Source organism: Micromesistius poutassou, assembly GCF_964030765.1.
Source record: "Micromesistius poutassou genome assembly, chromosome: 1".
NCBI classification, from domain to species: Eukaryota; Metazoa; Chordata; class Actinopteri; order Gadiformes; family Gadidae; genus Micromesistius; species Micromesistius poutassou.
This window is the reverse complement of record NC_140271.1, coordinates 7,610,211-7,631,219: the sequence shown is the minus strand read 5'-3', so window position 1 is coordinate 7,631,219 and position 21,009 is coordinate 7,610,211. Positions and strand designations below refer to the sequence as shown.

The window sequence follows — 21,009 nt, the reverse complement described above, 5'->3', positions numbered from 1 at the left end:
ACATCAGTCGTTTCAGGAAGAAGCAAAGAAAGCAGTTTTCAGTTTTTCTAACCACCTAATAACTGAGTTACATCTGACTAAATGTTTTTATATCGCACTAGTGTTTTATGTCTTGCGTTTGGTTGTATCCAGTTGGCATTTTCTATGAAGCTCACGGGAACCCTCGCAGCTGAAACCCCACTCTAGAAGCCGGTGTTTGTGACTCAAAAGATGGACTGGACAGTTAGCAGTCGGGCCCTTGTGTGGTACATTATCGCATCGCTTTACCTACTACTGGTGGTAAGTAGAATAGTTGGAAAGCTAGATTCGTGTGCTACTTCAATGGTCAACAATAGCTATGCCAACTAAGAACCACACAATGCTTTACGAAGATCGATACCTTCTTTCTATTGACAGACCTCACATTTTTGACCTAACGATAACAATGCTAACGATACAACCAAGCCTTCTTTTCAACTTCGTATTCGGCATGAGATGGGTACACTAGAGGTGTCATTATTATTATTATTATTATTATTATTATTATTATTATTATTATTATTAATCTCATAACTGTTCAATTACCTTGTGATCGTGGGAAACGAACCTACTTTCTTTCAGAAAAAAGCCACAGCAACACTACATGCTTCCAATTCAGGCTGATGAACGTAGCCTAAGCACTTAGGATACAATACGATTAACCCAGTAAGCTATAGCAATTATAAACGTCCCAGCTTTTCTATCGACTGCTTAAAAATAATTGTTTCAAAAGTCATTATCAATGTAGCTACAGATAAATCAGAGAAGGTGGAAACAGCACTGACTCCAATCACCAAATGGACACAATCTAATTATTAATGTTAGGTGTGAGATTAATTAGACTGAGATCAATGTATTTTCACTTGTGAAAAAAAACTTGTAGAGACATTACTCAACATAAATTTAAATACACATACCGAACTGTATTGGTGTAATAGACGGGCTGTCTTTCCGATATATGACAGACGTTTAATGTATAGTCTAGTTTGTTCAAACGTACCATGGAAATGTTGTTTTTTGAATGCACATTGCACTGTTTGTGGACGTTTCTCTAAACGAAATAGCTTTTAATGGTTTTTAAGGTACGTGAAAATAATTTACTTACACTATCTTATCACCGTAGATTAACGCGAGTTCTCTGCTAGACTTCCCAGAACAGGGTTAATGGTATACATGTTGTGGACAACAATGATGGACAATTACCAACACATATGTTAGGTTTCCCCAACGCAGAGGGTGAAGAAGAATTAATAATTCCAGTCAGATGTGTGATGCAGAGCTAAAAAAAATTAAAAATAAAGTAATATTCAAAGATGTCCCAACAGGTTGTTGTTCTTAATTTACATTTTTCCATATTACTGTAGTACTATAGGCTTCTAATCAGAGCAAACAATAAACCGGATGTATTATTTGCAAACCATCAGCCCCTGAACCACAAAGCATCCAATAAACGTAGCCGGAGGTGTATAATGTAACAACTATTAACCCTTACTATTAACTATTAACTAGTAATCCATTTTCAAGATGGAAGAAAAAACAGACCCACTTAAAACAAGGCGCTCTGTCCTGTCTGTTATCTTGCTGTGGTTTTTAATTCTCAATCTCTTTCTAATACTTGCAATTTATCTCTGTATTTTCGTGTGGAAACAAGTTGTTGGGCTGTCTGCCTGGGCATAGCTTGGGAACATTGCACACCAATAACTGATTCTTATCTTACATAATTGTGTGCAGATACTTGTTTTATGCTTTATAAAGTATCATCTTAAGGTTCACTTACTAGCCTGTCAGAAGGAGCCAGATTTGGGTGTGCATGCTTGCCCAAAATATGGAGCAGTTTGAATTGTGATTATTATTATTCTCAAAACTAGTTTTGAGAATAGTTTCGTCCTCCGGCGTGGTCATGGAGATAACAAAAAATGAAGTCATGTGTCCACTAGTGTTCACACCAGAGTGAAACAGGAAGACTTGTCTTTTATGCCTCTACTACTCTATTGAGAATGACTTGGATAAACAGGCTTCCAACATTCAATAACATTGCCTTCACCGCTGAACTCAGGGTTGCAATGAGAGGCTTGGATAATCTCTCAAGTGCAGTCAGTTTTTTTGTTGAAGATGTGTGGACATGATCCACATAATGATACCTCCACATGTAACTGCTGCCCAACCACCAGCAACAACATGTGCTCCAGGCACGCCCCCCTTCATGCCATGTCCATCGGGCCCCTCACTGCAGAGGGCCCAGTAGAGGGGGGGAAATGCGGGTTAACCTGGGGAAAATTTGATTCCTCCCTGTTCTGATGTAGGTCCATGATGTAACAGGCTTGCGCAACGTCTGGCTTTCCTGTCTGTCTAAAAGCAAGAGAAAACAAGCATAGGAGAGCAAGCCCTGCTGCCGTCCCTCATGCTCGCTCACTAATACAAATGGAAGATTCAGCGGCTCCGGTAACTCAGACCAGACATCCAATGCTCTTTGGTAACCCTGATCAAGGCTGCAAGTCACCATAATAGGGCTTGTACATCAGATTGGGAGTTTAATGGCGATACTCTGCCACATTGAGAGGGCAAAAGAGTTGTAGTACAGTATAATCCCAAATCACAAATAAACTGTGACTTAGGCTAATGAAAACTGACTGTCTGGCCACATCTAACCCTATAAAATGTTCAAAAAGTTCACGCCTAATGACGCAATACATTGAAGATTAATTCTTTATTAATCCACAAAGTAGAGTAAGTAGAAATGCAACAAGAATGAGCTGACACAGAGAAAAAAAAGCGATTGCTTAATCAATGAATCAAGTCATAGTTCAGCAATAATCATGACAGTTATGAGTTGCAACAGATAACCAGTTGTAACATGGATGTTGCCAAATGAAGACAACTGCAGAGGTTATGATTGTTTTACTACTACTCCACACCATACCATTTGGTCTAATGTCATGTCTGTGATATGGTGTGCAGTTTCTGGGAACAGCCACAGCTGTATGGACAGACACACCACTGTAGACCCGGGGATTGCACTGAGCGGGATCTGTTGACAAGTGTAGAACAAGAGAATCCAGTCAAAGTAGTTTGTTATTGTTTTATGCTACAGTCCCTCTATAGTAAAAAATAAATCTGGTTGCCTTGGGAAACTTCACTTGTGGAGTTGCTTCGGAGAATAATACATTTCGAATGCATCTTTATTTTTAGAAGATGGTGAGGGTGTTAAGAATTGAAATGCCACCAATGAATTTTTCATTTTCTTCACACTGCAAGGCAGCATCCCTTTTATTCAAACGGCACTTCTCTGCCCTCCATGCTTTCCGGCCTTTGTAAGTAGCCTTTGTTGCCAACCACCCACACTGTGGAATAGCAGCCACAGCCAGTTTGAGGCCTATGTCAACAAATGGTTGAACCAGCTTTAAACAGAAGTCCCACAGTAAAGATCACTGTGACCTTTTTAGTTGTTTTTCCATTATTCGTCAAGCTGTGAGTTGCTCTAGGTATTTTTTTTTTTTTGGGCAATTGCAGATCTATTTATTTTTTATGGTTGGTTATTTTTTCTTGTGAAAGTTGTTATTTTTGCATACTTGCAGCCTTCTCAAAGTAAGCAGAGAACCGTCTGCCATAGGACATGTTTTCTTTGAGCCGTATTTCTGTGTCCCAGGCCTTCTGGCTCCTGAGTGGGATCTTGTTGGCGCAGTGCTTACTAGTGCAAACCCACCCACCCACAACCACCTACCCCGCCCGCACCCCCAGCTCTCTGCCCACCGTTCATCTGTGCAGTCACAAAAGTTTCTTCTTTCTGTCATCCATTACAACCAACATGAGGCATTCTTTCTAAGGGCTTTTTTTTTTTTAAGTACACGTACGGCTTCCCATTGTTGGTTTGTCCACAAACTCCGTACTGGCCAACTTTTTCCATTGTTTACATACGTGAAGGGCACAAGTTAACTAAATACTCCTTGGCTGAATCAGTACAAAAATGTTATTTTACAATGGCAACTGATGTTTTAGTGATGCCAGTGAATGGCCACACTGATTTGATCACCAAGACCCTAACCCTTGTCCTTTTACAAATTTTTTTCTTTGTACCTTTGGGGGCTTATCTAGATAACCCATCCAACTTGCCTCTGAGGTAGCTATCTGGGAGCTAACCCCTTATTTGCACACTTTACAACCATGTTAGGCTTTGTATCCCTGACAGAGGTAGTGGAGGTAGGGGCAGGCATTTTATTGATTTGCGATGCAGGCCAGGGCTGCAATTAAGGCCTGGGGCAGCTCCCTTCTGCCCCCCTCGGTCGACCACATCCTGGTAATGTGGGAACATCTACATCTGCAGCATTCCACTTGGGCCATAAAATCTGGCCTCAGGCGTACAGCAAACATATATTCCTTTTGTCTTGTTATATTTCTATGAGGTTGGTTGTGGCCGTAGTATACTTGAATGATGGAAGATGAGCGCAAGACATGAGCAGTAATGTGTGTGAGTGATTAGAGGCTACAGTGATTATACAGTGATTATTCAGGATTGGGACGGCGGAGCACACGTCTCTGACCTGACCCTTTTGTGCATGCATGCATGCATGCATGCGTGTGTCTGTGTGTGCGTGCCACTGTTTTTCCTTAATTTAAATTCATTCATCAAAAGTGCTGCTGTGTGTGTGACATCCCATCATCAACAGTCTCTTGTTCTTGTGCTCATGTCCTGCAGGGTTTCTGCGCTGCCAGCACCGTATCCCTGACTGAAAGCCTGCTCTTTGTGTCCACACTGGACGGAGACCTGCACGCCGTCAGCAAGAGATCGGGTTCTATCAAGTGGACTCTGAAAGAAGGTAAGAGGAGAGTTGGATGACTTTCCCCGGGTCGCTAGAAACCTGCTTGCATCCGCGTTCACCGGTTCCTCTGTTGAAGGCTCATTCCCGCGTTCAGATTTCAATAGTGCAACAAGAGTGCCTTTATGTGCCCCTCCACAGGACCAACCCGGAGATTCTGTTCTCCTTTTCTGAAAGTGAAATACTCTTGCGAGGTGTAAGATGCAATCGCGTTTCTCATTGGGGTGAACCGTATCGCAACACACACACATAAGCAGAACAAGGAGGTCGTTTTGTAGTTGTTGGGCAGCCTAGATAACTGGATACGGTGAGACTGGGCGGTCACCCCGGGGATGTATTTTGAGTCTCTTGCAACACATTTCTTTTCCTCTTGCTTTTCGAGAGACTTGTGTTGCTGTATCCTTGCTTTCCAGCGTGCCAATCCGGTAATCATTTACGGAGAACGAGTGGCAAGCTGGAGGGGGCAGTTGGGTGTTCAGATGTAGCGCCAATAGTGAAGGTCATGGTGGAAAAGCGTGACCCAACCCCCCCACCCCCCATGACCCTCCTGTCCAAACAGTGTGACTATGTAAGCATTGAGCGCGATTAGCATGTTGATGTCTGCCGCTTTCGGGGCGGCTAATTGCATCAGCGATTCCAGCCTAAAGGGCACACTTTGAGTCAGAGTGACCAGGGCCTTTCAGCCCGATGGAAAGTGCAAAACAAGGTAGCATCCAGGACAACCCACCACGGTTGGGTACACCTAATACCCAGATCATTATCGTCCAGTAATCTTCATGTCTGTCGGCAGTGCCAGCAACTGTTGAATATTGTGTCCGGACCTGTTCTCGCTCGCGCGTGGGTGATGCATGCAAACACCTGTTGTGTTGAAATTTGCAGACCAGCAGCTTGATAAGTGCAATGTTGACGGAACACTCCTATACCCCCGACCTCCCCCCCCCATTATCTCTTATCTGTATCTCTTCCTAGCCTAGAACGTATAGGTGGAGCAATCACTGAACCCCCGCTCTTTTTAAGCAAAACCATTGTTTGGCAGAATCACTTCACTGAATTGTTTGTGTGTGTTTGTTGTCCACCGTAATACAACAGTCGTCTTGTTTAACTCTAACACCTAACTGCCGACCCCTGAACAGCCTACGCCCCCCCCCCCCCCCCCCCCCCACAGAGCGTAACGCCACCTGGCCCTCGCCCAGCACCACAGGGACGCCTATGTTTGGCTAATAGCATAACGAGCTCAACATGTTTAACATTTAGCTTAATTCCCGGCCGCCGTCCCAGGTTTGAACACACTACTAAGCGCTGTGTCCATCCGTTTTTTTTAATTGAGAGGAAAGATTTGTTGTGGATTGTTAAACTGTAAATTCACCAAAATGACATTGACAATTCAATATTTGCGTTTATAGATTTTTATTTTGTTTACATCAATGTTATCAAACACTTGTTTTGTAGGTGGGTCTTTTTATGTCATGCGAGTGTTTTTTGTCTGTATTTATTTGGTGATTCGTGCTGCCGAATGGCCATCGCTGGCCTTGATGAAAGGCCTTCTCTATCCATCTTGTTAATGTAGCGCCTTCATCACGTTTTGCCGCCCGCCCCTGGTCCATCGATTCTGTTGTTGTGGTGTTGTTGTTGTTGTTGTTGTTGTTGTTCAGACAAACTGTAATTCTGTCGTGCTTGTTTCTCTACACAGATCCTGTTCTTCAGGTCCCCACACACGTTGCAGAGTAGGTATCCTCATGCAGCCGTGTGTGTGTGTCTGTGTGTGTGTGTGTGTGTGTGAAACATTTTTTGTAATGCCTTTTTTATATATATCTTTAGTAATAACAGCTCACGAAAGCTTAATTTGATCTTCAATATCATTCTTTCTTATTGTCTTCTTAATCCCTAGGCCAGCCTTCTTGCCGGACCCCAACGATGGCAGCCTGTACTCTCTCGGAGGCAAGAACAGCGAGGGCCTCACGGTGAGCAGAACCACCACCACAACCCTCTTTTTAATTTCCCCTTTTACGGCTATGGCACATCATAGCTACGATCTACCACAGAGATGTCGGCAAGGCCACACACGCACAGCACAATGTCATAGATGCATCGAAGATTGTGTCTGTGTGATATCCGGGATATGCTATGCTCATCTTGGCTCTAAAATGCTGGCATAGTGCGGGGAACTGAATGCCAAAACCAAGATGGCCACTTCTGTGAAGAAAGTCCCATGTAATTGTGTTTTAACTCAAAAACAGAAACTACCCTTCACCATCCCCGAGCTGGTCCAGGCCTCTCCCTGCAGGAGCTCAGATGGCGTCCTCTATATGGGTAAGGCTCCGCCGACATCTCACGGACCCAGGTTCACAACGTCAAGGAAGGAAAAAACAGGGATGCTATTAGAGCTGCACGATTGATCCTATGACAACACAGTGTTACACCAAGTGAAAACCAGGGGAAATAAACCCAGAGTGCCAGTGAGACACCCGCAAATTACAGTCAGACCGTGTGAGAAAAAAAGTTAAAAGCAGTGTCTTCTCATAGAAGCAGCAGGGTTGAGTCCATCCGTCTTTTTCACTGGCGCAATAATTCTTACTGGAAAATTCCGCACAAGGAAACATCTTTGCATTCCTGCATTCCTGCTAAGTTCCCGTTCAGAAAGGGTGTTCAGGGGGGAACATTGAAGCAAATTTTGGACAAACTTGTGTTTGGACTGTGGTTTACATTTTAAGAAGTATACCTACCTCTCCATGGCAGATCCCATGGCATGCTACTTTATGGATGCTTTTGTATAGGTGTAAGTGGGCCCCTAATACAGTATTTGAAGACGTTCAAGAAATGTAGGTTATCTCGGCCATGGTTGAGAAGGAATTGGAAGAAAGGAACTTTAGCTTTGACTCCCTGAAGTGATTGTTGCCCAGGATTGTCTCCCGCCGGGGCACCACGGCCCTTTCTCCTCCATGTCGCGTCTGAGCTTTCATTTTTTCAAAGGCAGAGCAGGATACCTGCTCGTTTTACACCTTACGCCATTTCTAGCCACTAGGGGACCATAGGCAGGCTAGGGGAACTCATATTAATGTTAAAAAACCTCATATAGTGACATTTTCATGCCATGGGGGACCTTTAAATAAGAAAAATCGTGACAGTCGTGAAAGTAAATTGTAAAAAAAAAAAATCATGATTCTCATTTTAAGAATCATGCAGCCTTAGGGGCTATATAGTGTGGTAGCAAGGGTGTCAAGTCAACCCCCAGATGAAAGTAACGATTATCTGCAGATACCCATGTGCAACCTTGAGAGATGATGTCATGATGTCTTGCCACCCCCCCACCCCCCCCCCTGCCCCTATGTGCTCCTTTTGTGACATTTATCAGAATTTGTTGTTAGTCGCTTTGGATGAAAGCTGTCTGCTAAAACAACAAAACACTAAATATTTTCTAACTGAAAGAGGAAACTAGCAGAATTACTTACTTTTATTTTTAAACTCATGGGCTAAATTGCTGGCGGGCCATGGGAAACGTTGATGTAGTCATGGCAACAAGCTTCATTATGCATGCAATAGGTGCTGTTCTATCTCCTGTCTGCTAAAAGAAAGACAGAGTGCTGTCCTCTGCTGAACAAAAGACTTGCACCACAATGCCTTGTCAACTACAATGATGGCACCGACATCTCTCTCTGCTTATTTGAATTTACAACAGTCCAGAAGGTTAAAACTCTTATCTGCATTCGGTCCCAGTAGTGCACAGCATTGTCTCAGGAAAAAAAAAAGGTTGACATTTTCTCCTGAGCATTATCTTGTCTGGCATTTGTATTCATTCAACCAAAGCTACTCAGCTAATGCAAAGCCACGCGCAAAGCCTTAAATGGGTTTAATCCTGTGGGGTGGAAATGATCAAACCCGGGGAGTCATGTTGTGCAGGACACAAGCAATTCTTATCTCTAAAGAAGCCAGCAGCGTGACATCGTCAAGTTTGACAAAGTGCTTGGGTCACGGCAGCCTACTTCCTTAATGAGAGGAACAAGAATAGAAAAGACACATTAGGGGACACACACCGGTTCCACTGGGCCAGTGACATTAATCTCTGGCTGGGTGCCACTTCGGCCCCTCCCTGATTCAATAGTATGGAAGATAATAGTAAGCAAAGCTGCTTAGGCAGGTTGTTTAGCGGCAGTCTTTGGTTACCATTGTCTACCACACCCCATAGCTTAGTTGGGAGTAGTGTGAATTTCTCTGGCTCATTGTCCAGTGTTAGCCCGGTCGCATGATTGCATCTGTTTTGCTCATGTAATAATCACCCATCACCCAGGTGTATTAATAGATATGTACTATGCAATTATTTCAATGATACGTGGGAAGATGCTTGCATTGGAATGATAGCTTTGGTCATTTGTGCTTGAGAAAACAATTGTATGCTTGTGTGTGTGTGTGTGTGTGTGTGTGTGTGTGTGTGTGTGTGTGTGTGTGTGTGTGTGTGTGTGTGTGTGTGTGTGTGTGTGTGTGTGTGTGTGTGTGTGTGTGTGTGTGTGTGTGTGTGTGTGTGCGCGCGCAGGTAAGAAGCAGGACCTGTGGTATGTGGTGGACCTGCTTACCGGTGAGAAGCAGCAGACACTGACCTCCTCCTTCGCAGAGATGCTGTGTCCCTCCTCTTCACTCCTCTACTTGGGACGCACAGGTCAATTTACACGAACACACACACACACACACCGTACAAGGTGGTTCCTTAGGACGCCCGTTTCCCAAGCATGCATCCAACATGTGCAATACCTGCCAGCCGTATAAATATATATATATCTCACATACCCCTGAAATGCCTACTATGTTGGAGTTCGCTAGGACATAACATTACGTTTCCTTTAGCTGAAGCTTTTTATGATTTTGTGTTTTAAATATTCTTGAGCAACACATTTAACAATTTGGCATTAGAAGGGAATCCAAAAGACAAAACATGAATACCACAAACTATGCACACGTGCACAAAGATGCAAGAGGAACGCGTTTGGCTAAGCTAAACTCTTAAAGTGGTTTGTCCGTTGTCTAGCACTTCCTCATTTACTGGTTCCTAACATTAACCCAGCCTCTTATCCAACGTTGATGGTTCATTGACTGTTCCCCCTCTGTCACACTAACCAATTAGAAATGTTCATCTGGAATCTGGCAACAGGCATGGGGGAAACTCCTCCGCAATAAGAGATCAGTGCCTGTGGTGGCAGGCACAGGAACATGACTTCTAGGCAAAAACCTTGGTGGACCAACTTTCATTGCAGGCCACCTGTATACAAAGATCTCCTTTCACACTCCACAGCCAATTCCCAGAGGGAGACTTAAGGAACGGTACACTGCTGAGCGATGCTGTAATGGCTGTTCCTTTATTATGTGCCCCAGCGACCTTTCTCACCATTAGGCTTTTACCACCATGTTTGGCGAAAAAGGGAGAAAAATACGCACATTTGATCAACAATCACCGGGTGTGACCATGGCACATCCAGAAGTGTACTTCTGGTGCTTCCCCATTCACTGCATCCTTGATGTTCTCTAATGTTGGTGACCTTTGATCTCTCACAGTCGATTTTGACACTCGATTTTCTCTTTGCAATCGCAGAGTACACCATCACCATGTACGACACCAAAAGCAGGGAGGTGCGCTGGAACGCCACCTACTCGGACTACGCCTCCACCCTGCCTGACGATGACACCAAATACAGTAAGAGGCCGCATAAAACGCTGTTGTCCTTAACACGTGTGTAACTGCTTACTATCTAGACCAGAGATGGGTTCTTCTTAATGGAGTCCTGCCTTCTTGGTCCACTGCCAACATTTTTTTTCCCTCCGCCGTTTTTTTTCACTTCTCAGGTTCTCGGAACGCAGCTTTGTTGTACTGAAAGTCACACCTATTTAGCGGTTACAAAGTTCTGCTTTAAAAAATAACTGTTTTCTGCTGAATTATATAAACTGCAATAAACCCAAACAGTTGAGTTGGTAAACGTTGTAGTTGTAAAAACAAAAAAGGATAATTGTAAAATGTTAATAATATAACCGAAAGTAAACGACTATTCCGATTTGCATTTTACAATCTGTCCAAACTGTTTTGGAATTTATGTTTACAAGGATATTTATCATTGCAGCAGTGCATGAGAGTGTGAGCAATGGTCTGGATGTTCCAGGATCTACCAACAGAGGAACAGAGGAATTGCTTTGCAGCCAGTGTCCCAAACACCCCAAACAGCCACGAAGGCCTCATCTTCACATCCCGTTATTTATTGTTTTCCTTAGAAATGGCTCACTTCGTGTCCAACGGCGACGGCCTGGTGGTGACGGTGGACAGCGAGTCGGGCAACGTCCACTGGTTCGAGAACTACAACTCCCCTGTGGTGGCCATGTACATCTGGCAGAGGGAGGGCCTGCGCAAGGTGCCCCTCACCAACGTGGCGGCCGAGACCCTGCGCTATCTCACCTTCATGTCCGGGGAGGTGGGCCGCATCACCCAGTGGAAGTACCCCTTTCCCAAGGAGAAGAAGGCCAAGAACAAGCTAGTGTAAGCCTGGGGAGCGGGCTGGAGGGGAAGAGTGCTCACAGGAGATGTTTTGGTGGAAACCATTCACATAGTCTGGATAAAAAAAAAATGCAAGGAATGAATTGGAAATATCCCTGGTATGTTTTATTGCATTCGATGAGGACAATTTGTCCCAGGTCACTACACACTATAGTCAATATGGTGTTGTTATTGCAACTGTGTAAAGCACATTTTAACCAGACAAATTGTAAGAAAACCACAAAACCGGTTGGGTTGTTTTGTCTTGTGAAAGATAATGTGATGGTAGTTATTCTGTTGTGGTTTAGCCTCATCTCATCCCGCATGCAAATTTTATAACAATTCCATAGCCATATAAACAGCCTATTATTGAGAATCTATTTAATTCTCAGGCAAATGTCTATTCATTGATGTAAATGCCTAAATCTAGCACGTGTCATTGTGTGGTCCAGGTGTGGTCTCATAATAACATGCGGTAACACCTGATACTACTGTAGTCACATGGTGAATTCATCTTTGAATAAGCCATGCATTTCTATTAGAACATTTTCAATCGAAAAGAACAAACATACAACAAACAACAAACATTGGCCAACCAGTGACTCATACATCCCCAGTGCCCCCAGAGTTGCACTATATGAAACCAGTGACGGGAAAGCGTGTTTGGTTACCCATGGTAGTAGTGGGTAAGCCCTGACATGCACTTGATTTGGTTGGGTGGAGAAGTGGACACAGCTGTCCGTCCCTAGCCATAGTTTCAGTCTAAAGTACTGTTTCTCACTTTCAACAGCAAATTCTTTTGAAATGTTATTTTTGCACACCACCTCGGTGGCTCAGCATACGTCTGACCGTAAACGACTGCAAAATGAACAGCATGTTTGCTGAGAAAGAGGAAACGTTTGCTTTCCCGCTTTGATTTATCTTGAAAAAGGATAGAGAAACCGACCTGTGAAATGTAGAGGCGTAGTATAATTGACATTGTTTATCATCGCTAGATGGATTTTACCCTTTCTTAGGGTAAACAAACATTTATTTTAACCACTCTCTCTCTCTCTCTCCCCCCAGGCCAACTTTGTATGTGGGAAAATACTCATCCAGTCTGTACGCCTCTCCCTCTTTGGTGCATGATGGAGTCACTGTTGTGGTGAGTTGTACAGCATTCCCGCTAAACTACACAGGTCATCCTACTTGTCTATATAACATGGTGACTGTATTGTACCAGGGAAGGTACTGTGTGTGTGTGTGTGTGTGTGTGTGTGTGTGTGTGTGTGTGTGTGTGTGTGTGTGTGTGTGTGTGTGTGTGTGTGTGTGTGTGTGTGTGTGTGTGTGTGTGTGCGTGCGAGGAGATACCAGAGAAGGGTATCTGTCTGTGTAGCAGACAAATCTAAGCCTCAAACTAGGTCACAGGAGTCACGCCCCCAGGAAGTAAGTGTTTGCACTTCCTTGGTATCAGCAAAAGTGTGTGTCAAAAAGTTTTTGTCGCCCTAACTCCAGTGTTTAAATGACCCTCCAGTGTTTAAATGTGTTTAAATGACCCCCAAATGCTGTTTGTATAACTGTAATTTCAGTTAGTGCTAGCAACCATGGAGACCCGACACCAATTGTTATCTTCTATCTAATGTTTACGTGTGTGTGTGTGTGTGTGTGTGTGTGTGTGTGTGTGTGTGTGTGTGTGTGTGTGTGTGTGTGTGTGTGTGTGTGTGTGTGTGTGTGTGTGTGTGTGTGTGTGTGTGTGTGTCTGTGTGCAGCCCCGGGGCAGCACCCTCCCCATGCTGGAGGGTCCTGGCAGCCAGGAGAGCGAGGAGGACAAGGAGTGTGTAATCACCCCCACCACCAGCATCAAGTTCAACGCCGGCCTCCGCAAGCGCCACCACATGAACTTCATGAGGAACTACCTGCTGCTCATCGGTAACTGCCGGACCACCCCCAACCACCACCGCCTCCATCACAATTGAACTGGCCGCATGATGGTGCTGTCTTTACAGGGCAGAGTGGGTTATATGAGATTATCGGTTCAATAAAGCATTATTATAGGCTACTATAAAATGTATTATAGAGCAATTGATGAATTGAAATGGTTTGTTATTCGATTTTAATGTAAAGGGAGTATAAATTCAGATTTACTAATGTTTTGAGAAATATATAAATGCGTTTTCAACCTTTTACGATTTCTTTATTGCAGAGGTAGAAATCACGATTTCGATGAATATGGAATGACTCATGCAGATCGTATTACATGAGATGCCTGTGGGATGTGTGGTGCATGTGGCTCGGGGGGGGGGGGGGATTGATTGTTTTTTAAAGTTATTGCTAAGAGAGTGAACCTGTGGCGCTCCAGATCAAGCGGTTCATGGGAAGCATTTCACGGTCCCTCTTTGTTCTAATGTGGAGAAATGCGTGTCTCCCTCCTGCAGGTCACCACGAGACCCCCCCTGAGGCCCACACCAAGCTCCTGGAGAGGTTCCCCAAAAACCTGCCTCGCCATCAGGGCAACATCATCCCCCCCTCCACCGACAAGACCATAGAGGAGGTGGGTGTCTCCACCACTAACCTCCATCAAAACCTGAAGACCATAACCATAACCATATCGAGGCATTCCTTAACCAGCAAAAAACATATGTATTGCGAAATAATTTTGTAAATTTTAATGTAAAGGTAGGGTAGGTCATTTATCTCAGACGTACTTTTTATCATATCGTTTGAAATTTTCTTTACATTCCGACAGCAATCAATAAATCAAGTGCTTTGACAAAAATAGTATAATAACCCGGGATATGTGGCTGTCGCAGGCCTGAATTAATCCGGCCCAAATTAAATGATTGGATGGCCTACCTGTATGTCTACCCACCTACCCGGCTACCTGCACACACTCTGCCCGGGCACTTATTGCGCAGGACACAGTCTAAAGCAGCCGGTACACTAGATAGCACTATTGCTTAGGCTAGCGATTGAGTCATATATTTTGGGGGAGTGGTTTTAGAGGGGGGGGCCTGACGGTGGGTCTTTTTTCGGGGGGGAGATTTTGAATGATAATAAATACAATTCTTCTTCTGGTAGAAGGTAAACGAGAGCAAGATGGACGACAGCCTCCCTCCCGGCAGGCCCCAGACCTCCATCCAGGAGCAGCCGTCTAGCGGGCGGGCCGCCAGACCTGAGGCCCCCGTGGACTCCATGCTCAAGGACCTGGCCACCATCATCTTCTCCACCTTCCTGCTGGCTGGCTGGGTGGCCTTCGTCATCACCTACCCCAAGGTGAGCGGCGAGCCGAGTTAGGCCAAGTTATTTGAGGCTTGTTTTCGTTTTCTTCCACAGGTGTGGTTGATCCGACAGACCTCTCTTTCTTTGTGTTCACTATATGTCGACGTTTGGATAAAAGCCATCGCAACTGAACTGAACTAGATGATAATCATGTATAATGCAAACAAATTTGGAGCGATTAACAATTGATCAGTAATGAAGAGAAGTACCAAAACACAGAACATTAAGGATTCTGATATACTCTTCCTCTGGTTTCTACTGAATCCTGATCCACTCTTCCTCTGGTTTCTACTGAATCCTGATCCACTCTTCCTCTGGTCTCTACTGAATCCTGATCTTCTCTTCCTCTCTACTGAATCCTGATCCACTCTTCCTCTGATCTCTACTGAATCCTGATCCACTCTTCCTCTGGTCTCTACTGAATCCTGATCCACTCTTCCTCTCTACTCAATCCTGATTCACTCTGGTCTCTACTGAATCCTGATCCACTCTTCATCTGGTCTCTTCTGAATACTTATCTGCTCTTCCTCTGGTCCCTACTGAATCCTGATCTTCTCCGCCACTCAACTCCTGATCAACTCTTTCTCTGGTCTCTACTGAATCCTGATCTTCTCTCTTCTCTCCTGAATACCCAGAGTGTTCACAAGCAGCAGCAGCTGCAGCACCAGGAGTTCCAGAGGCAGATGGAGGAGAGGCTGGAGCTGCTGCAGCGCCAGCAGCCCTTCCCCCCCCTGGGCGACCTGGGCATGGGCCTGAGCCTCACCCCAGACAGCGACTACCTGGAGGTGGCCCGCACACGCTCCGAGAGCTCGGACCACAGCAGCCCCAACATCACCCCGCGCGCCTCCAACCACTCCAACATGTCCGTGTCGGAGCTGGGCAGCTCGGCCAACGAGCACGACGAAGGAGGTAGGGACTCGGGCACAATCACACACTCCCACTCCCACAATCCCTCAAGGACACGAGCACCGGTACAGGCATACCTATGGAAAAGCACTGGTCAGACTCAGCCGAAAGTAATATTTTTTTCTGTACAGTACAATACACTAATTATCAAACAACTTGAATAATAAATAATAAATAAATTCCTCTGCCCAAGTCTCTCATCTGGGCCTAATAAAGTTAACGAGCATCTTTTGTTTGTTTTGGGTTTTTAAATATTTTTTCTTTTCAATACATCAGATGAGGACTCAAACACAGTCAGAATTGGGAAAATCACCTTCCGCCCCAGGAATGTCCTGGGCCACGGTGCAGAAGGAACCATAGTCTACAAGTGAGTCTTACAATCCTAGTTCTTCGTCTGCCACTCTTTGGCCAGAGCTAGTTAACTAGTCGTTGGTTAATGAGTAGACACACGCACCTCCCAAACTGATGATTATATTTTGTTCATATCATTTTATAAATGATAGAAAGTAAAGAAGGAAAACGTGTTTATTATAAAATAGGGCAAATAAGGCTCTGCGATTGTACCTTTTTTGTGTCATTTAAAATCATTTAAAACCAAAACAATAACACATGTAATACGGATGATCTCCACCAGGGGGCAGTTTGACAACCGGCAGGTGGCCGTGAAGAGGATTCTCCCAGAATGCTTCAGCTTCGCAGACCGAGAGGTGCAGCTCCTGCGCGAGTCGGACGAGCACCCCAACGTCATTCGCTACTTCTGCACTGAGCGGGATCGGCAGTTCCAGTACATCGCCATCGAGCTGTGCGCCGCGTCGCTGCAGGAGGTACTGGACCCCGGCAGACAAGAGGTCACCTGTCTTCATTTTTTTTGCAGCTTCTGTGTTTTTTTATGAACTGTCATCCCCTCACACAGTATGTGGAGACGGTGGATTTTGACCGCGGTGGACTGGAACCCGTCGCCCTACTTCAGCAGACCATGTCAGGCCTGGCTCACCTGCACTCTCTCAACATAGGTAGGTTACCACCCCCCACCAGCAGCAGAGACCACAAACTAGGCTGCTGTAAACTCTCCATTGTGTCTTTCTAAGTAGCAACGGATTTTCCCGGCCTACATATTGAGTCTTTCTCTGTGTCTGTCCTCCAGTGCACAGGGACTTGAAGCCCCACAACATCCTGGTGTCCATGCCCAATGCCCACGGCCGGGTGCGGGCCATGATCTCTGACTTTGGCCTGTGCAAGAAGCTGGCGGTCGGCCGCCACAGCTTCAGCAGGAGGTCTGGGGTGCCCGGCACCGAGGGCTGGATTGCCCCAGAGGTGCTCAGCGAGGACTGCAAAGACAACCCGGTGAGAGGCCCCTCTCAGCTCTCTCTCTTTGTCTCTCTGTCTCTCCATTTATCTTACTGTCTCTCTCGTCTTTTTCTCACTCTCCATCTCACTTTCTCTTTGTGTGTCTCTCTCTCTATGTCTCTGTCTCCATCTCTCTTTCTCTTTGTGTCTCCCCCTCTCTCTCTCTCTCTTCCATCGTGTATCACGGACCAATGCGGTCTGTCCATGAGTTCTATGTGCAGGAAGCCGTTGCTTCTCCGGTCATAACCGCCTCACACGAAGCCTCTCTCTTTACGTAGACCTGCACGGTGGACATCTTCTCCGCCGGCTGTGTCTTCTACTACGTGGTGTCCCAGGGCAGCCACCCCTTCGGCAAGTCCCTGCAGAGGCAGGCCAACATCCTCCTGGGAGCCTACAGTCTGGACAAACTGCTGCCCAACAGACACGGTGAGGGGAGCACCGCGTCATGGCTTCATCAGCTGTCCACACCAGCTGGTTTTCTTAAGCATCCACAGCAAGAGCCCTTTGAACACGACTGGTTTGAATGAATTCTGCGTCCATGTCATTGTCCATTGTCCAAGGTTTAAAGTGTAGACCTACCCTAAGCTGTAGTTCAATGTAGATGCAGAGAAAATACTTTCTGTAGTAGGTGTGCATTTCCATAGTGAAAAGCCTTGATAATATTTCACTATTCACCATTATACTATAAAGTTATTTAATTAGTTATTTAAAGTTTTCATCTGAAGTGACTGTAATTGAATTCAGATGCATGTTAGTAAGGAGCAGGTTGGGTTAGGCATCTTGTTAAAATAGACATACAGGTCAACTGTGGACATCTGGGATCAAACTCTGCACCCTAACAACCTAGCCTACTACAATACTCATACACATTCACTACTCTAGACTACACGGCACTCTCCCCTATATGTTTTGCTAGCTGGAGGCCACCTGCTCACGTGTGTGTGTGTGTGTGTGTGTGTGTGTGCGTGTGCGTGTGTGTGTGTGTGTTGTCGTCAACAACCCCCCCCCCCTCCAGAGGACATTGTGGCCAGAGACATCATAGAGCAGATGTTGAGCACAGAGCCCCAGGAGAGGCCCGCTGCTGAGAGTGTCCTCAAACACCCCTTCTTCTGGAGTCTGGAGCGGGAGCTGCACTTCTTCCAGGTCAGAGGTCATGAGCCCTAGGCTGGAGTACACAGTACTGCCATTGCATAGTGTATATAAAGTAAGACAGTGTTCCTCAAATGGGGCTAATTCTACCCCAAGGGGTACTTTGAGGTATTGAAGGGGGTACTTGAACATCGTCTTGAGTGTGTCCTTTTTTGTTGTTTTTGTATTGGTTATGGACTATTTTAAAAATAATGCCACCCTAATTGAAGTAGTTGAATTTGAATGCCACCTTACAAAAATCAAGATCATTATGCCACATTTATATTAACTGCCATCCCTCTGCTCTGCCTGCAGGACGTCAGTGACCGAATAGAAAAGGAGCCGCTGGATGGACCAATCGTGAGACAGCTAGAGCGAGGGGGGCGGGCTGTTGTCAAGTGTGATTGGAGAGAACACATAACAGTGCCTCTACAAACAGGTATGAGCCTGTGGTCATGCAGGACAGGCTGGAACCGGGGGGTGTATGTGGGTGGTTCTTCAAGGAAGGTGTGCATATACTTCTGAACTTTGCTTCTCCTGCCAGAGCAGCTGCCAAGTCTTTCAGAGAGGAAAAACTTTTCCCTATATCTGCTGTAAATGTAGTTCTTAAGAGACTGCCAGATGGTGTTTATGTGCCAACATTTTGGAGTTCCATCTCTAGTTAAACTCAGTTTTCTAACTTCATTCTTATTTAATTTTTCATCAGATCTGCGCAAATTCCGCTCCTATAAAGGTGGCTCGGTCCGAGATTTGCTCAGGGCGATGAGAAACAAGGTAACCTGTCATGTGTCAAGAGCATTTTTAAAGCGTCAACTGTCCAACATATTCCCTCACTTCAACTTTTTGTGTCTTGACGTCACTGTCAACAGAAGCACCACTACAGAGAGCTGCCGGTGGATGTGCAGGAGACCCTGGGCACCATCCCTGACGACTTTGTCTCCTACTTCACGTCCCGCTTCCCTCACCTGCTAAAGCACACCTACCTGGCCATGCGCACCTGTGCTCACGAGAGGCCCTTCCTGCCCTACTACCCCAGCGTGGAGGAGCTGGCACGGACACAGCGAGCCCCGCAGAGACAAGATGAGCCAATCACAAGAGGCCTATCAAAAATACAAGGCCTCTCAAACACGGAAGGCCTCTCAAACACACAAGGCCTCTCCAACACGGAAGGCCTCTCAAACACACAAGGCCTCTCCAACACGGAAGGCCTCTCAAACACACAAGGCCTCTCCAACACGGAAGGCCTCTCAAACACACAAGGCCTCTCCAACACGGAAGGCCTCTCAAACACACAAGGCCTCTCACAATGCACGCCAAACACACAAGGCCTCTCAAACACGGAAGGCTTCTCAAACACACAAGGCCTCTCAAACATGGAAGGCCTCTCCAACATGGAAGGCCTCTCAAACACACAAGGCCTCTCAAACACACAAGGCACGCCAAACACACAATGCCTCTCAAATACACAAGAACTGCCAACACAACACCCCCCATCACAGACATTACTGCCCTTCACACAAGCGGACGGCGATTCGCTGACGCCACAAACTCCGCCCACAGCGGAACCCACAAAGCCAGTGCCGGTCCCTGATGCGGTAACCGAGACAACAGTGCCAAACAAACAGCCCGAGGAAGAGGCAGCGTGTTCTCCAGCGTTGCCGCTTCACAAGGCCCTCCTGCCCGTGACGGTGTACCCAGCTCAGGTGGGCCCCCCAGCGCTCACCTCCAGGGGGCTGTCCTCTGAGGGAACGGACTCCTCCCGGAGCAAAGAGGCCGAAAGTCTGCCAAACCCCCTTCCCCTACCTTCCCCCTGCACGGGACAGCCTGCCTGAGGGAACCGAACCCGGGGATCGAGGGGTTGATTCAGCAGGATAAGGGAGGTTGAATCGATGAGTAGACACCTTCTGGGGCTCTGCTGCTGTCACTGCTGCCTTGGCTGGGGAGGTACAGGCCTGCAGTGCCTGTATTTTCACCACCACGGGATGCAGAGCAGCAGCAGCCCGAAATTAAGTGCCTTCTGCTTGTTAGTCCGGGTTGCATCGCAAACCCAAACAGATCCTCCCACAAACCCACACTTGCACACACGCTGTTTTTCTGGACGGGCTTGCATGTCCAGAGGCATTAACGGTTATGCTGTCAGACGCCATCTTGTTCTTTATTTTACCGAGGCATCTTCAACACGAACAGTGTTATCTTCCCCCCCCGCAAAAGAAATACCTGGCTTGTATTGTAAGGGGCAAAATCACTGTGTTGCTATTGGATGTTTTATTGTGCAATGTTGTTCTTGTCGTTGTTGTTGTTGTTGTTGTTGTTGTTGTTGTACTCAGTGAGTCTGTTCACTGCAGGGATGTAAATTTTTCTATGGAGGGATTGAGAGTCGGGATTGATCGTGATAATCAAGTAATTTTGTCATGGCCACCGTGCCTTGGGATTAACACTGTGCTGTGAGGGGTACGTGTTTCTGAAGTGAATTATGCTCCGTACCGCTTTTTCCATTGATGCTGCTCTCGTATTTTTCAGTTCTGATTCTTCTTTCTCCAAATCAAAGCTTTTTGTACTGGCTTCTAGGCGGGAGAGAATGTTATTCCAAAGGGTGTTCAGGCGTGCAGTCTGAATCCAGCAGTTGGTTTTTAAGCCTTTTGTCTTTGTGTCATCAACAGGAACCAGAGTACAAAGACGGACTCTTTGAAGCCGTCTGTATTAAAAAAATAGCGTTGACTTCTTACGCATGTCCTCTAATTTAACTTCAAAGCTCATATTAAACTTTTTTTTATTATATTTTAAATCTTCTCATGATTCATGTGGATTTATTTGACTGTACACCCAAAGGTTTATATACAAATATAATTATCTTATAATTTGTAAATACCAGTAGTCGAAAGTGAACATAATGTATTTCCATGCATCTGTTTTGTATTCGGCTCACAGTCGAATCATTCACTTCTTTACTTAACTAATCTGCATATCATGAATTAAGTGGCAACCTGTTCACATGTGGTTATTACTCAGTGTTGCCAGCCTAAAGACCAT

The 21,009-nt window shown here is 45.6% G+C and overlaps 1 protein-coding gene across 1 annotated transcript; it reads left to right on the top strand.

Moving 5' to 3' along the window:
* The first annotated feature begins 27 nt into the window (after positions 1-27).
* ern1 (endoplasmic reticulum to nucleus signaling 1) lies at positions 28-20,993 on the top strand. Its single transcript, XM_084482536.1, has 22 exons — positions 28-279; positions 4,712-4,832; positions 6,523-6,556; positions 6,721-6,793; positions 7,070-7,142; positions 9,361-9,483; positions 10,411-10,512; positions 11,082-11,343; positions 12,406-12,484; positions 13,089-13,248; positions 13,755-13,870; positions 14,398-14,592; positions 15,234-15,507; positions 15,781-15,871; positions 16,139-16,328; positions 16,418-16,517; positions 16,649-16,848; positions 17,130-17,277; positions 17,867-17,994; positions 18,295-18,418; positions 18,686-18,753; positions 18,849-20,993. The coding sequence occupies exons 1-22, from the start codon at positions 211-213 to the stop codon at positions 19,809-19,811; spliced, it is 3,693 nt and encodes a 1,230-aa protein (XP_084338662.1). The 5' UTR covers positions 28-210; the 3' UTR covers positions 19,812-20,993.
* The last annotated feature ends 16 nt before the right edge of the window (positions 20,994-21,009 follow it).